Below are 15,797 nucleotides of genomic sequence, written 5' to 3' on the forward strand. Positions count from 1 at the left end.
TAAGTCAGTTACAGCTGATCGCCATATAATATTGCTGTTACTGTTCACAATGTTCTTCTGGTTCTGCTCATTTCACTCTACATCAGTTCATGTAAGCCTTTCCAGGTTTTTTTGAAAGTTATGCTACTCATCATTTCTTGTAGCACAATAGTACTCCACAACAATTAAATATCACAACTTGTTCAGTCATTGCCCAATTGATGGGCATCCCCCCAATTTCCAATTTTATGCCACAACAAAAAGTTGCTATAAATATTTTGTCCAAATAGGCCACTTTCCCTTTTGGAGAGATCTCTTTGGGATATAGACCTAGTGGTGATATTGCTGGGTAGGCACAGATTTATTACCCTTTGGGTAGAGTTCCTACTTGCTCTCTGGAATAGTTGAATCAACTCACAATTACACCAACAGTCCTTTAGTGTCCCAATTTAACTACATCCCTTTGAAAATTTATTATTTACCTTTTCTATCATATTGGACCATCTGATATGTGTGAGGTGGTAACTCATAAAATAAAATAATAAATAATAAAATAAAAAGTTATTTTAATTTACATTCCTCTAATCAATAATCAATGATAATTAAGACTATTTTTTCATATAATTATAGGTAGCTTTGATTTCTTTATCTGAAAGCTGCCTGTTCAAATCCTTTGACCATTTATCATTTGGGGAATAATTTGTGAACTTGACTCAATTCTCTCCTACCAGCCTCCTAAGTTTCCTTGGACTAGAAAAAGTGTCTTACTTCAAACTTTTTTTGTCTACACTGCTCCAAAATGTATTTGATTTGATGTATTATTTTAAAGTTTGAAAAGTGTAGCTGGAGTCTTGCCTCTGTTCTACCATTATGGCTCCACTTCGCAGTACATATATTAATTTTTGAAGTTAATTATCTATAAGACCTTTCAACCTCATGCATTTATCATATTTGTCTCTTTTAATCAAGTCTATTTCTGCTCTTGCTCACCTGAGGTCATGTTTGCAATTCTTGCTTTTTTGAGTTCATTTGATTCATGATAGATTTTGGTATAATCCCTAATTTTGACTTGTATGAATATTTGTGGGTCAAATATGTATCTTGCAAACAAATTGTTGGATTCTGTTTTCTATTTCAGTCTATTATGCTCTTCCATTTTATGGGTGAATTCATCACATTTACAGTCATAGTTATGATCTCCATCTTGTTGGCTTGTTCTCTCTTCTCTATCTTTCATCTTTACAAAGAGAATGGTGAAAGAAAGGTATTGGCAGCATCAGTGCTCTATGCTTCATACAATCCTTTCCTGCAGCCCTGATCTGATCCTTTTCCCTTTCCCAGTCACAGGTTTTTATCTTTCTTTTCTTTTAAACCTTTCTTCACAATCATGCTTCTGAAGTTAAATTTGTTTTGTTTGTTATTAATTCCTCCCTGAATTCACTCCTTTTTTAAATTAACACTCTCCTTCTCTTTCTTTGTTGAGCTCAATATAATTCTATGCAAGTCTTTCTCCTTTCTTTCTTTCTCTCTCTGTCTCTGTCTCTCTGTCTCTATCTCTCTAACTCTCTCTGTCTCTATCTGTGTCTCCTTCTTTCTGTGTGTGTGTGTGTGTGTGCGTGTGTGTGTGTGTGTGTGTGTGTGTGTGTGTGTATTCTGCCCTCCTTTGACTGGTTCTTATGAAAGTGAGGTCCAAGTGACAACTGTTCCCTTCATTATTTCTTCCTTGTGTTTTTTTCTATTTGTGTATAAAGCTATTTCCTCCTTATTTAGCTCCTTCTCTGATCCTTGATTAGTTTAGGACTCAGGACACTTGCATCAATTGTCACTATTCAAATGTAACTACCTCACCCTTGAATTTTCCCTTTGGTTTGCTCACTTATATTTAATGACTTATTTTCTCTTGTGCTTCCATTTCATCACTTCAAAGGGGCTCTGTTTTTAAAAATACATTTTAATTAGTCTTTAATTAAATTAATCTTAATTAATCTTTTATTTTTCTATCACCTAAATTTTTTACTTCCTTCTCATGCCACCAAAGAGTCATCCCTTACATAACCAAGACATTTTTTAAAGTAAAAGAGAAAGAGAAAAAATTCAATTCTCATTCTCCTGGACCTCTTTGTGACCATTAATATTGGTGAGTACTCTCTGCAACTTGATACTCCCTATTCTCTAGTTTTGGGACACTGCTTTCCATTGGTTTTTTCCTACCTATTTGACCACTCCTCGGTCTCCTTTGCTGGATCCTCTTCCAGATCATGCTCTTAAACCTTAGATATCTCTCCGTCAGGGTTCTGTCCTGGCCACTTTTCTCTCTCTCTTACTGCTTCACTTGTGATCTCATCATCATCCATGGATTTATTTATCATCTCTATGCAGTTTGATTCTCAAATCTGCTTTTCCTGCTACAGGCTCTCCCCCTGACTTCCAATCTTGCATCTCTAAGTTTATTTCAGACATCTTGAACTGAATATCCAGAAGACACCTTAAACTAAGTATGTCCAAAACAAAGGTCATTATCTTTCCCATTAAACCATCTCCCTTGCCTACCTTCCCTATTACTGTAGAGGTCAGCACCATCTTTCCAGTCCCTCAGGCTCATAAAACTAAGAGTCATCCTGGATTTCTCACTATTTCTCACACTCTCACATCCAAGCTATTGCTAAGACCTTTGGATTTCACCTTTGCAACATCTCTTGAATATGCCTCCTTCTCTCCTCTGACACCACTAAAACATTAGTGGAGGCCCTTATCACCTTATGCCTAGATTATTTAAATAGTCTGCTATGGGTCTGCCTTTGTCAAATCTCTCCCAACTTCAATCCATTCTGCATTCAGCCATTAAAATGATTTTCCTAAAATGCAAATATGATTATATCACATACCTCCTGACCCATACACTCAAAAAAAAATCCCGTGATTTCCCATGCTTCTGGGAGCAAATACAAAATACATACTCTGTTTTGGCATTTAAAGCCCTTCATCATTCTCTTTCTACTTTACTATTCTCTTACATCTTACTCCCGGTCACATATGCTTTTATCTGGTGACCCTGGCCTCCTAGTTTTTTCACAAACACGATATTCCCTCTCTTAAGTTCAAGCATTTTTATAGCTATCTCTTATGCCTGTAACTTTCTTCCTTCTCTTTGACTATTGACTTTCCTAGCTTCCTTTAAATTCCAGCTAAAAATTCCATCTTCCACAAGAAGCCTTCCCCAAACCTTCTTAATGCTATCTCCTTCCCTCTTTTAAGTATTTCCTATTTATCTTATACTTATGACTTGTTTTACCCACTTATCTATCAACGTAGATCTACCTATCTAGATATGGTACCTGATCTAGAATACCAAGGGAATTAATCAAAGGAAATGCAAGGGAAGGTGGCCTAGCCATACCATATCTAAAACTGTACATTTATGTTTATAAAGCAGTGATCATCAGAGCTACCTGGTATTGGATAAGAAATAGAATGATGGATTAGTGGAATAGGTTAGATAGATAAGACACAGTAGTCAATGACCATAGCAATCTATTGTTTGACAAATCCAAAGACTCCAGTTTGTGAGATCTGAACTTACTATTTGACAAAACTGCTGAGCAAACTGGAAAACAGTATGGCAACAGGTATAGAATATCTTACGCTGTATTCCAAAATAAGATCAAAATGGGTTCGTGATTTAGGAGAGCAAGGAATATTTTGCTTGTCAGATCTATAGAGAGAGAAGGGAAGAATTTATGACTAAAGGAAAGATGGAGAATCTTATGAAATGCAAAATGGATAATTTTGATTACATTAAATTAAAAAGGTTTTGCACAAAGCCAATGCAACCAAGATTAGAAGGAAAGAAAAAAGTTAGGGAACAATTTTTACAGCCAGTGTCTCTAATAAAGGTCTCATTTCTAAAATATATAGAGAACTGAGTCAAATCTATAAGAATACAGGTCATTCCCCAATTTACAAAGAGACAAAGGATATGAACAGGTAGTTTTCAGGTGAAGAAATTAAAGCAATCTGTGGTCATATGGTAAAATGCTCTGTCACTATTGATTAGAGAAAAGCAAATTAAAACAACTCTGAGGTACCACATCACATCTATCAGACTTGCTAACATGACAAAACATGAAAATGGTAAGTGAGGAAGAAGATGTAGGAAAATTGGAACACTAATATGTGGAGTTGTGGTGGAGGTGTGAACTGATCCAACCATTCTGGAGAACAATTTGGAACTATGCCCAAAGGACTATAAAACTGTGCATTCCCTTTGATACGGCAATAGCACTACTGGGTTTGTATACCAAAGAGATCATAAAAAAAAGAAAGGGACACACATGTACAAAAATATTTATAGCAGCTCTTTTTGTGTTGGCTAAGAATTAGAAATTGAGGGGATGCCTATCAATTGGGGAATGGCTGAATAAGTTATGGTACATGAATGTAAAGGAATACTATTGTTCCATAAGAAATGATAAGCAGGTGGACTTCAGAAAAACCTGGAAAGTCTTCCCTGAACTGATGTTGAGTGAAGTGAGCAGAACCAGGAGAACACCATACACAGTAACAGCAAAATTTTACAATGATTGACTTTGTTAGACTTGGCTCTTCTGAGCAATACAATGAACTAAGATATTTCCAAAGGACTCATGATGGAAAATGCTATCCAGATCCAGAGAAAGAATTATGGAGTCTGAATGGAGATCAAAGCACGCTATTTTCCCTTTTTTTGTTGTTTTCTCTTTCTTATGGTTTTCCCCATTTGTTCCAACTCTTCTTTCAAAACATGACTCATGTAGAAATATGTTTAATATGATCATATATGTATGGCCTATATCACATTGCTTCCTTTCTTGGGGAAGAGAGATTGGAGGGAGGGGGAAAATTTAGAACTTAAAATCTTATAGAAGTGAACTTTGAAAGCTAAAAATGAATTTAAAAAAATAAATATGGTTCCTGGAATATTGTGGGCATTGAATAAATGTTTAGGATTGGCTGATTGAGTAAAACTGTAAAATTTTAAAACTGATAAGACATAAATATTTCAACATATATACTATATTCCAAACTTGTTGACCAGTCTTATCTCTGTAAATGAGTGAGAAAAGTTATTTTTGACTTTATTTGTAGTCAGGTTTGTTTGTAATTTTGGAGCAGTCGTTTTTGACTTTGAGATTGCTATTTTTCCCTACTCGTATTACTATGGCTATTGTGTATTTTCTTTCAAAATTAAGTGTTTTTTAACACTTGGATTGCAAATTTAGAGTGAAGAGAAATTCTTGAGGTTTGATTAGGAGTGCCAACTAGGAGATCAGGATCACACTTGTGCTTGATCACACCATCTTGGAAGTACCAAAAACTTACAGTGCCCAAAACTAACTGTGAAATGACCAGGGAGTAAAAGCCTGAAGCCTGGGACAGTGATATTAACCCCTCCCCCAGAGTCAAGCAGAGTTTAACTCTTGGATAGCTTTCAAAGTCAAGAAAATATCTGGAAAAAATGGGTGAGTGACAACAACAACAAAAAGAACTTGACCATCAAAAGTTACTATGTTGACACAGAAGTACAAGATGTGAACTTAGAAAAAGACAATGTTGTGAAAACATCTACAAGAAAAGCTGCAAAGAAAAATGTAAATTGGTCACAATCCCAACAAGAATTCTCATAAGAGCTTTAAAAAAGAGCCAAGAAAGAAAAAAAAATGTTTTAAGAATAAGTAAGAGAAATAACAAATAAGTCATTACTATTTAATAAGAGCAATAGAAGAAAAATTGGGAAAAGAAATAATAATGAAAAAATTATAAAAAGAGAATTAACAGCTTGATAAAAGAAATACAAAAATCTGAAGAAAATATTACCTTAAAATCAGAATCGATCAAGTGAAAGCTAATAACTTCATGAGACACCATAAAACATTAAAATGAATTCAAAAGAATTTTTTCTTTTTTATTCAAAAGAATTTTTAAAATAGAAAAATGTGTACTATATATGAGAAGAGCAATTGATCTGGAAAATAAACTAAGAATAAAATTTAAGAATTATTGGACTACCTGAAAACCATGATAAAAACAGAGCTTAGACATTATATTTCAAGAAATTACAAGGGAAAATTACACAGATATCTTAGAATAAGAAAACAAAAAGAAATCAAAACAATCTACCAATTCCCTTTTAAAAAGAAATTCCCAAGGAGAAATTACAAAGAATATTATGGCCAAATTCCAGAGTGCCTAGGTCAAGGAAAAAATATTGCAAGCATCTAGAAATCAAGGATTCAAATAGCAAGGAGCCACAGTCAGACTCACACAAGACTTAGCAGCAGCCATAATAAAGGAATAGGAAGTTTGAATATGATATTATGAAAGGCAAATGACTTAACATTATAATGAAGAATTACCTCCACAGGAAAACTGAATATAATCTGACTTAAGGAAAAATGGATATTCAATGAAACAGGACTGCCAGGCATTCCTGATGAATAGACCAGAGCTGACTAGAAAGTCTGACATTCAGACAAAGACTCAAGAGAGGAATATAAAAAGTAAACATGAATGAGAAATCATGAGGAACTTAATGTTACAATGTTTCCATTCCCAAAAGGAAGATGATACATGTAACTCTCAAGAACTTTATTGTCATTAGGTCAATCAGAAAGATCTACATAGGCAGAGAATGACTCAATTATGTTGGGATGATTTCAAAATAAAAATGGAAGGCTGAGAAGAAAAGGGATGCATTGGGAGAAGGGGGTAGGGAAAAGAAGAATGGGAAAATTATCTCATATGAAAAAATAGAGAAGAAAGAGTTTTCACAAAGGAAAAGAAAATGGGGTTGGGGAAGTGGACAAGCTTCTCACATCTGGACATGTTTAAAAAGGGAAGAACACACACACACACACACACACACACACACACACACACACACACACCTCATCCACGGGGGCCTTCTCCAGTCATCCTTATCAATGTCTTGCTACTAGACCCAGATGGCTCTGGAGGAGAGAGTAAGGCTGGTGACTTTGCACGGCCCTCCCTCGCTTAAATCCAAATCACTTGTAAATCAATTCCTGATGGCATGATCCTCTTTGAAAATGAGGGACAACCAACAACACATACAAATATTTGGGCAGAAAAATTCTTCATATTCAGGAAATTTGTAAAAAGGGAAAGGAATAAGAGAAAAGAAAGTCATAAGAAGGAGGGCATATTAAGGGAAACAGTAGTCAGAAGCAAAACATACTTTTGAGAAGAGACAGGGTTAAAAAAAGAGAAGGATAAATAAAATAGATTGGAGGGAAAAACCCAGTTAGTAATGACAATCATAAATGTGAATAGGATGAATTCATCCATAAAAAGGAAGAAGCAGCAGAATGAATTAGAAAACAGAATCCAACAGTATGTTGTTTTAAAAAAATACTTGAAGCAGAAAGAAACATGGAAAGTTAAATAAGGGGTTGAAGCATAATGTAGGGCCAGGGAGAGCTTGGGATCTGTGGAAGTAGGACCCTTGCAGGATCACTGAGCAGTTCCCTGGTCTAGGGGGAACTCACTTGGGCTTTAGCAATTGAGGGTCTAGTAGTTGTCAAGATGATGGGCCACATATGTCAGAGTTGTGGCAGTATGGCCATTGAACTAGATCCAGGATGAGGCAATGTCGTATGCATGTCCTCCATACTGCACGACAACATCATCATGTTCAAGTTGCTTTTCATGGAGAAGAGAGACAGCAGCTTCTCTGCTATAGGGCAATTCATCTCCCTGGATGGTGTGTGCAAAATTCCATGAGGAGAAGGAGGCATCCATGTGAAACTGGGAAAGGAATCCAGAGCTCAGACTCTTCAGAATGGACAAATATCAGATTCATCACTTGGGAAATCAGTTACAGCTAAGTCAACATTGCCTTGATATAGTATTTAACTGCTTCAAGATAGCAGTGAGGAAACATTTTACATATGGGAGAAAAATGGCACATGTCATTGCTACATGTCTTTACTTGGTTTGCCACACTGAAGGAGCACCTCTTTGGAAGGAAAAGTTTCAAGAAATATGGCCTGATCTGGTGCAATGGGCCAATGATTTCATCTGAAGGATCTACTGCTAATGCAGATGGCAATTTCTTTGTGTTTCTTGTCTTTGTGAGTTTTTGTTCCTGAAAAAAAAAATTGTTTACCTGATAGTTATGAACTACCTTGTGTTGAAGTAGCTTTTATGACAGTAATGTATCTTGTTGCCTGATCCATACTCAAAACAGTTACTGGTAGAACCTTTCAGCACTTGTTACTTGCTGGCATAGTCTTTTTGAATTCCTTAGTACAATTGTTCCTTAATTATGCATCTTAGAAAGACTTTAATAGAATGTTTTTATATCTATTGTAATTAGAAAATAAATATATCAAAATGAATGTTAAAATTATTTTTATGTGTAACTGGAGAAAAATATATTATTAAATAAAACAAATTTTAAAAGAATATGTTGTCCAGTGGGGGAAAATGATTGACTTTAGCTGAAGCAAAAAAAAAAAAGGCAAAAGTAGTAATCATGATCATAAAAAAAAGAAGCAAAAAAAGATTTAATTAGATATGAACAGGCAGTTTTCAGATGAAGAAATCTGTTATCTGTAGGCATATGAAGAAGTGCTCTATTCAGTTTGGATTAGAAAAATGCAAATTAAAACAAACTCACACCTATCAGAGTTGGTTAACATGACAAAAAGGGAAATTATAAATATTTGAGAGGATATGGGAAAATTGGTACACTAATAATGCATTTTTGATGGAGTTATGAACTGGGTCAACCATTCTGGACAGCAATTGGGATCTATATCCCAAAGAGATTATAATAAAGGGAAAAGGATCTATATGTGCAAAAATATTTATAACCATCCTTATTGTGTTGGCAAAATATTGAAAATTGAGGGATGCCCATCAATTAGGAAATGGCTGAAATAGCTATGGTATTTGAATATGATGAGTGGCTCCACATCCTTCCTCTCAGACCCTGCGGGCAGGGGCCCAGCTACAAGAGGCCAGGGCAGGTGTGGCATGGGCATGGGGAGATGAGGCTTGGTCTGAGCCAGAGTGGCCCCACAGAGGCGCAAAGCCCACTGCTCACCCTGGGAGCTCCCTGTTCCTTCTGAAGATGACATCTGTATTCTGAACCATGAAAAGACTCAGAGGAGAGATACCATCACTCATATCAATCTATGCAGGAGATGAGTCCATGGTATCCCACTTTACCCTTGTCACAGCATATGAGGACATCAAAAAGAGACTTAAGGATTCGGAGAAGGAGAATTCCCTCTTAAAGAAAAGAATACAATTTCTGTAAGAAAAGCTTCTGGAAACCAGATTAGATGAAGAAACAAGCTCAGTAGGAGGAGAACAAGAAAACAAGCCCTATCGTGCTTATTTGGCGGTCTGCCTAGACAGTGATAATTTGAAAAGCAAATTGGATAAAATGAATAAAGACAACTCTGAATCTTTGCAAGTATTAAATGAAGAGCTACAGACTAAAGAAGTCAAACTCCTCCAGCTCTGGACTGAGGTCGAGACTCAGCAAGTGATGAGGAATCTAAATTGACCTGCATCTAACTGGGAGGTAGAAAAGTTGAGGAATGATCTAAAAATCCATGGTTTGGAACAGGAGCTAGAACTGACGAGAAAGGAATGTACTAATCTAAAAACAGAACTACAAAAATCTAAACACAAGGATCAGTCTTGGGCAGACAATCTCAATGACACAGACTTCCAAAGGCCAAGCATTTCAAGTAATAATATGCAACATGTCTACTGGGAACTCAAGAGAGAAATGTCTGATTTACATCTTGTGACTCAAGTGCAAGCCGAACTACTAAAAAAATTTAAAATTCCAACTACAATCAAGAAAGGAAGTCAAGCCATTATGTTTGAAAAGCAGCTCATTAACATATCTTTTCAAAATCTTATGATTTGAAGAAGACAAACCACAGAATAACATGTTTGGGGCTATTTATTCTCTGCTTTGGCTATAGTAGACTCATAGTGGTCAACTTCACATCTCAAGGTGTCACTGACATGTTTTTATTTTTGTTCTATATTCTGTTCCCCTTTTGGCTTTTTTTCCCAACAACTATTGCTTCTGTGCTGGCTGAGGTGTTAGGGTGACTCTGTTTGACCTTTTACAGCTTCTTCACATAAGAACAAAAGAAGGCACCCAGACTTGTGTTTTCTGAAGTCCATGGTAGGTGTGTAATATATGCCAAGTAAAAAAGACTTCTCAATTTTTATATAGTTTTGAAAATAAAATATTTTTAGACTTTTTCTGTTTACTTCAGCAAATACACACACACACACACACACACACACAAAAGAAATGATGAGTGACAGATTTTAGGAAAAGCAGGAAAGACTTGTGTGAACTGATGCACAGGGAAATGAGTAGGACTAGCAAAACCTTGTATACAGTATCAGCAACATTGTGGGATGATCAACTGTGAATGACTCAGCTCTGAGTCACCACAATTTTTTGCTGGCGTAAAAAGAACTGCTATAAATATTTTTGTACAAATAAGTAGTAATAAAATAAAATATTTTTATAAGAGCCATCCCCCATTCAGACACTTCCCTTCTTCTAAAAGCATTGATTTTGTTTATGCAAAATCTTTCAAGTTCATGTAGTCTATATTAATTATTTTTATCTGGAAGATCAAAAGCTCAAGGATATCAAGAAAATTAATGAAAAAAAGCAGAAGAAGGTGGTCTAGCTAGATCTCAAACCATATTATTAAGTGGGAATTATTAAGACAATCTGGTGCTGACTAAGAAGTAGAGTGGTAGATCAGTGGAATAGATTAAGTACAGATTACATTATAATAAATGACCATAGTAATCTAGTATATGATAAACCCAAAGATTTAAGTTTTTGGAACAAAACCTCATTATCTGACAAAAATTGCTAGGAAAACTGGAAAACAGTATGGCAAAAACTAGGTATAGACCAACATCTCACACTGTATACTAAGATAAGGTCAAAATGGGTATATGATTTACACACTCAAATTGATACCACAAACAAATTAAGAGAACATGGAATGGTTTATCTGTCAGATTGATGAATAAGGGAAGAACTACAGAGGATATAGAGAACATTATAAAAAGTAAAACAGATCATTTTGATTACATAATATTTAAAAGTTTTTCACAAACAAAACCAATGCAACCAAAGTTATAAAGAAAGCAGAACACTGAAAAGCATTTTTGCAATAAGTATCTCTGATTAAGGTTTCATTTCTCAAATATCAAGAGAGTTATGTCAAATGTTTAAAAATACAAGCCATTCTCCATTTGATCAATGATCAAAGGATATAAATAGGCAGTTTTCAGACAAAGAAACCCAAACTATCTATAGTCATATGAAAAAAATGTTCTGTGGCACTATTGATTAGAGAAATGCAAATTAAAACAACTCTGAGATACCATCTCACATATATTAAATTGGCTAAAAAAGAAAAAATAAAAAAAAGGAAAATATTGGATATTGGATGTTTGAGGGGATGTGAGAAAACTGGGACACTAATACACCTTTGGCAGAGTTGTAAACTGATCCAGCCATTCTGGAGAGCAAATAAGAACTATGCCTAAAAGACAACCAAACTGCTCATACCCTTTGATCAAGCAATACCACGAGTAGGTCTATATCCCAGAGACATCCAAAAAGGGGGAGGGTGGAAGGACCCACGTGTGCAAAAACTCTTTTTTGTGTTGGTGAAGATTTGGAAATCAAAACAACGTTCATCAATTGTGGGATGGCTAAAGAAGCTATGGTACATGGTTGCAATGGAATATTATTGTGCTATGAGAAATGAGAAGCAGGATTATTTCAGAAAAACTTTTAAAACTTATAAGAACTGAAAAATAGTGAAGTGAATGGAACCCAAAGAACATTGTATAAAATAACAGACGTATTGTTCAATGAAAAACTGTGAATGACTTAGCTATCCTTAGCAATAAAATGATCTAAGACAGCCCCAAAGGACTAATGATGAAACTTACTTTCTGCCTGCAGAGAAAGAACTGATATTATTTGACTACAGATTGAAGCATACTATTTTCACTTTCTTTCATTTTTTTCTTTTTATTCAAGTCTTCTTGAACAAAATGACCAATATGGAAATATTTTACATAATTGTACATGTATAACCTATATCTGACTGCTTACCATCTTAGGAAAGGGATAGTGAAAGCAAGGAAGCAGGGAGAGAATTTGGAATGCAAAACTTTAAAGAAAAAATATTAAAATTTAAAAGAGAAAAGGACTTTAGAGAAAAAATATTATGTTTATATTTTCAGTTTTACCAAAAAAGTAATTTTTAAAATGTTTCTGCAGTTGTAAGCATTTTCTTTTTATCTTTTGCAATATCAGACATGTTCTCTTCTCCATTGTAGTGGTAGCTACTAAATCCAGTGTGAGCCTGAGTATGGCTTGTCAGTGCTTGAGCTCTTTCTTCCTTCCTGTTTGCAATACTTTTTTCTTTCACTTGGAAGACTGGGATTTTAGTTATGCCATTCTTGGGCATTTTCTTTTTGGTGTTTTTTTCAGAAGGTGACTGGGGGATTTCTTTTTTGTTTTTTACCTTGCTTTTTCATTTAATGATTTCTTTCATGGTTTCATTACTCTTTTAATTGTCATAGTTTTCAGGTAGCCCAGTGATGTTAAATTCCATCTCCTTGTCAGTTATTTTTACATGAGATATGTTAAATTTTCTTATTTTAATGGTAAATGGTGTAGTGGACAGAGCCCTGGACCCATAGTCTAGAAGATGTCAGTTCGAATCTAGCCTCAGACACTTACCAGTTGTGTAACCTTGGAAAAATTTATTTTTTGCCTCTGTGTCCTCAACTATAAAACAGGGATAACAATAGCCACCTACTTCACAGAATTGTTGTGAGGATGAAATGAAATAAATTGTAAAGCTCTTATCACAGTGCCTGGTATATAGTGAGTGGCATATAAATACTTATTCCCTCCTTTGCCTTTTGTCTGTTTTCATATTTCTTATAGTTTATTGCAGTCATGAACTTCTTTTTCAAAAGAGATAATGTTTGTAAAGCACTTAGCACAGTGTCTGGCACATTGTAGGTGCTTAATGAATGCCTATTCCCTTCTCCCTTCCCTGTTTGGTTCATTCTAGCTTTCAAGAAACTTCTGGGTTGTTTTTTGTTTTGTTTTGTTTTGTTTTTTACCTCTGCTGTTAACTCTGCTATTAACTCTCATTTCAATCTCTGCTTCAAACATCTCATTTCTGTTCTAAATCTTCCTTCTAGCACTCTCATTTCATTTATAATTTCATTCTTAACTATTAAAAAAAAGCTCTCACTTTATTTCTTCCAGGAATTCTGTTTGACCTTGGAGCCAAAATTTGTTTTTCTTGAACACTTTACCTCTATATTTTGTAATATACTCTGACTTTGTGTCTTGGGCATCCTTGGTACCATTTGAGCTCTGTATCATGAAATATGTGTGAGGGTGGGGTGAGTGGGATGAGAGGATGCTGATTTGTTTAACTCATTCTTCAAGCCTTATTTTCAAAATTGCAACTTTGTATTAGAACTGGGCTGTGCACAATACTGGAGAAAATGTCTCTGGTGTTAGTTACCCCATACCTGAAACAATCCTTAGAGACACTGACTACTGACCTCCCTGGCTTCCTTTAAATACCAATCAAAATCTCTCTTTCTACAGGAAACCTTCTCCAACCCTTTCTAATGCCAGTGCTGTCCCTCTGTTAGTCATATATCCTATATATAGCTTGCTTTGTTTATATATGCTTGCATGTTCTGTCCCCTCTTAGATTGTAAGCTCTTTGAGGACAGGGACTGTCTTTTTACATCTTTGCATATCATCAGAGCTTTGCACAGAGCATGGCACCTGGTAGGCACTTAATGTTTATTGATTGATTGATTGATTGATTTTGAACATTCTTTGGGGTTCTGTTGCTACTGCTTCTGCACATTGAATTCTGTTATTCAAGGATGTCATTAGTAACTTAATCCAGGGAATTCAAAACTTCTGTGTGCTTTAAGGTCATCTGACAAAGGCCACAGTCTTGTAGCTGAACTCATATTCCATGCTTGGTCTGGGTGAAAAGTATAGGCTTGCTCCTGAGTGTTGTTCCATTAGCCTGCTGCTTTCTCCAGCTCTTTGTTGGACATCTAGAAAACTCTGCGGTTTCAGAATGACAGAACTGTAGACTTTCCCTTGAACTGAATTTCCTGTCATGGATACTTAGCAAGAGTTCCCAGATCAGGCTAGATTCTGAATCCATGATACCTCACATCTTTGACCTGAATCCTGTTCCTACTCTCTGAAATGTACGGCTGGATCAACAACTGCTCTTTTTCTTAGATCACAACACACATCAACTCCATATCTTCCTGCATGTCCATTCTAAGTCTATAATCAACCCACGTTAGTCATCAAAATGACAAAGCTGCTGGCTGCTTTCTATTCTTCCTCCGTGGACATCCCTATTACCACATGATTCCCTGCTCTCCGAAGAGAAGAGACTTTTACAAAACCTGAGGTGAACAGGTTTGTGCAAAGTGGTCACTAGCTCCTTTGCAACCCCTGCTGCTTCAGCACTAGTTCTGATTCTCTAAATTCTCCGACTAAACCTTCCCATCCATTTCCTGACTGTGAGACACTTTTGGCTATTCTACCTACTGACTTCTGCTGGTCCTATAACTTTTTTTCTTCTCTCCCGATATTCCTATGCTTTCTAGACCAACAATTTAAAAAAATATATAATTTCATAGTATAATCCCATTATTTTTGTCGTCCTAATTCACCCTTTTATATTTCTTCTGGAATTTTCACTTCTGATAACAAAGTTTCAGATCGCAAAATTTACTGGCAAATAATTTTTTCATAATTTTTGTTGAAATGCAGCTCTTAATGTCAAGGTATCAAAGAAGGCCACATGTGAAAATAAATCTAATTTAGTCCTTAGAGACTGATGAGCAAGAGTGGGGTAAGCAAAAAGACAAAAATCCGAAGTTACTTATGTTCACATAATTACCAGAAGATTCCAATACAACTTACCTCCATAAAACGTTACCTAGACATCCCATGGATTACTTCAGTTTTTGCTTAATTGCATCCTTTCCCATGATCAAAAAAAAAATGTATTATTGATTTGTTTTTTACCTTATGGTTATAATTATTTTAAATGACATACAATTTATTTTTGTTTAGGTCAACTGGTTTTGCTCATATAGTGAAGATCATGGAACATGATCACATTTTAGGCTTTCCGACCTCAGCTATTACAGAAGTGCTAAAACCTTTTAAAGTGGAAATACCAATGAATAGTCCTTGCTTATCGAGTAGTATAACCATTGAAAAAGATGTAAAACCATTCTATAAAATTAATCTTCATTTAAATGGTAAGTTTTAATTTAATTGTTAAGTTATGGATGCCTAGAAAGTGGGAAATTATCTTTTGGAAAAGACATGAATACTTATAGAGAAGTGAACTTCAGAATGGGTTCTATGAATCATTGATGGACCACTAGAGTCTAACAGGTGGACTGATCTCTTTGCTACTTATATTTATCATCCAAGGAATTGGAAATGCCAAAACTAGTTTACCAGAGTGTGGCCACTGGACACATTACAGCTTATTGGAGCCACAGATGAGAGCTGGGTAAAAGATGGACACCATAGTAGATGTGCAGCCCTGAAGAGGTTTTGGCAAGACCTCGTACCAAAGGTGTTATTCCTCCCTAAACACACTCCAAATGCTCATATTCAAATAAATATAGATATAGATTGTTGTATGTATATA

General features: G+C 35.4%; 1 protein-coding gene and 1 pseudogene across 2 annotated transcripts in view; both read left to right on the plus strand.

Moving 5' to 3' along the window:
• LOC140514408 (cation channel sperm-associated auxiliary subunit beta-like) overlaps positions 1–15,797 on the plus strand; it is a 176,076-nt gene that overhangs the window by 113,694 nt on the left and 46,585 nt on the right. For both annotated transcript variants that reach the window (XM_072624722.1, XM_072624721.1), the window contains exon 17: positions 15,206–15,396. In XM_072624722.1, coding sequence (XP_072480823.1) covers positions 15,206–15,396 — 191 coding nt within the window. The remainder of the gene's footprint in view (positions 1–15,205; positions 15,397–15,797) is intronic.
• On the plus strand, positions 7,636–10,157 carry LOC140513890 (5-azacytidine-induced protein 2 pseudogene; annotated as a pseudogene).

Source organism: Notamacropus eugenii, chromosome 7 (genome assembly GCF_028372415.1).
Source record: "Notamacropus eugenii isolate mMacEug1 chromosome 7, mMacEug1.pri_v2, whole genome shotgun sequence".
In the NCBI taxonomy this organism is placed as follows: Eukaryota; Metazoa; Chordata; class Mammalia; order Diprotodontia; family Macropodidae; genus Notamacropus; species Notamacropus eugenii.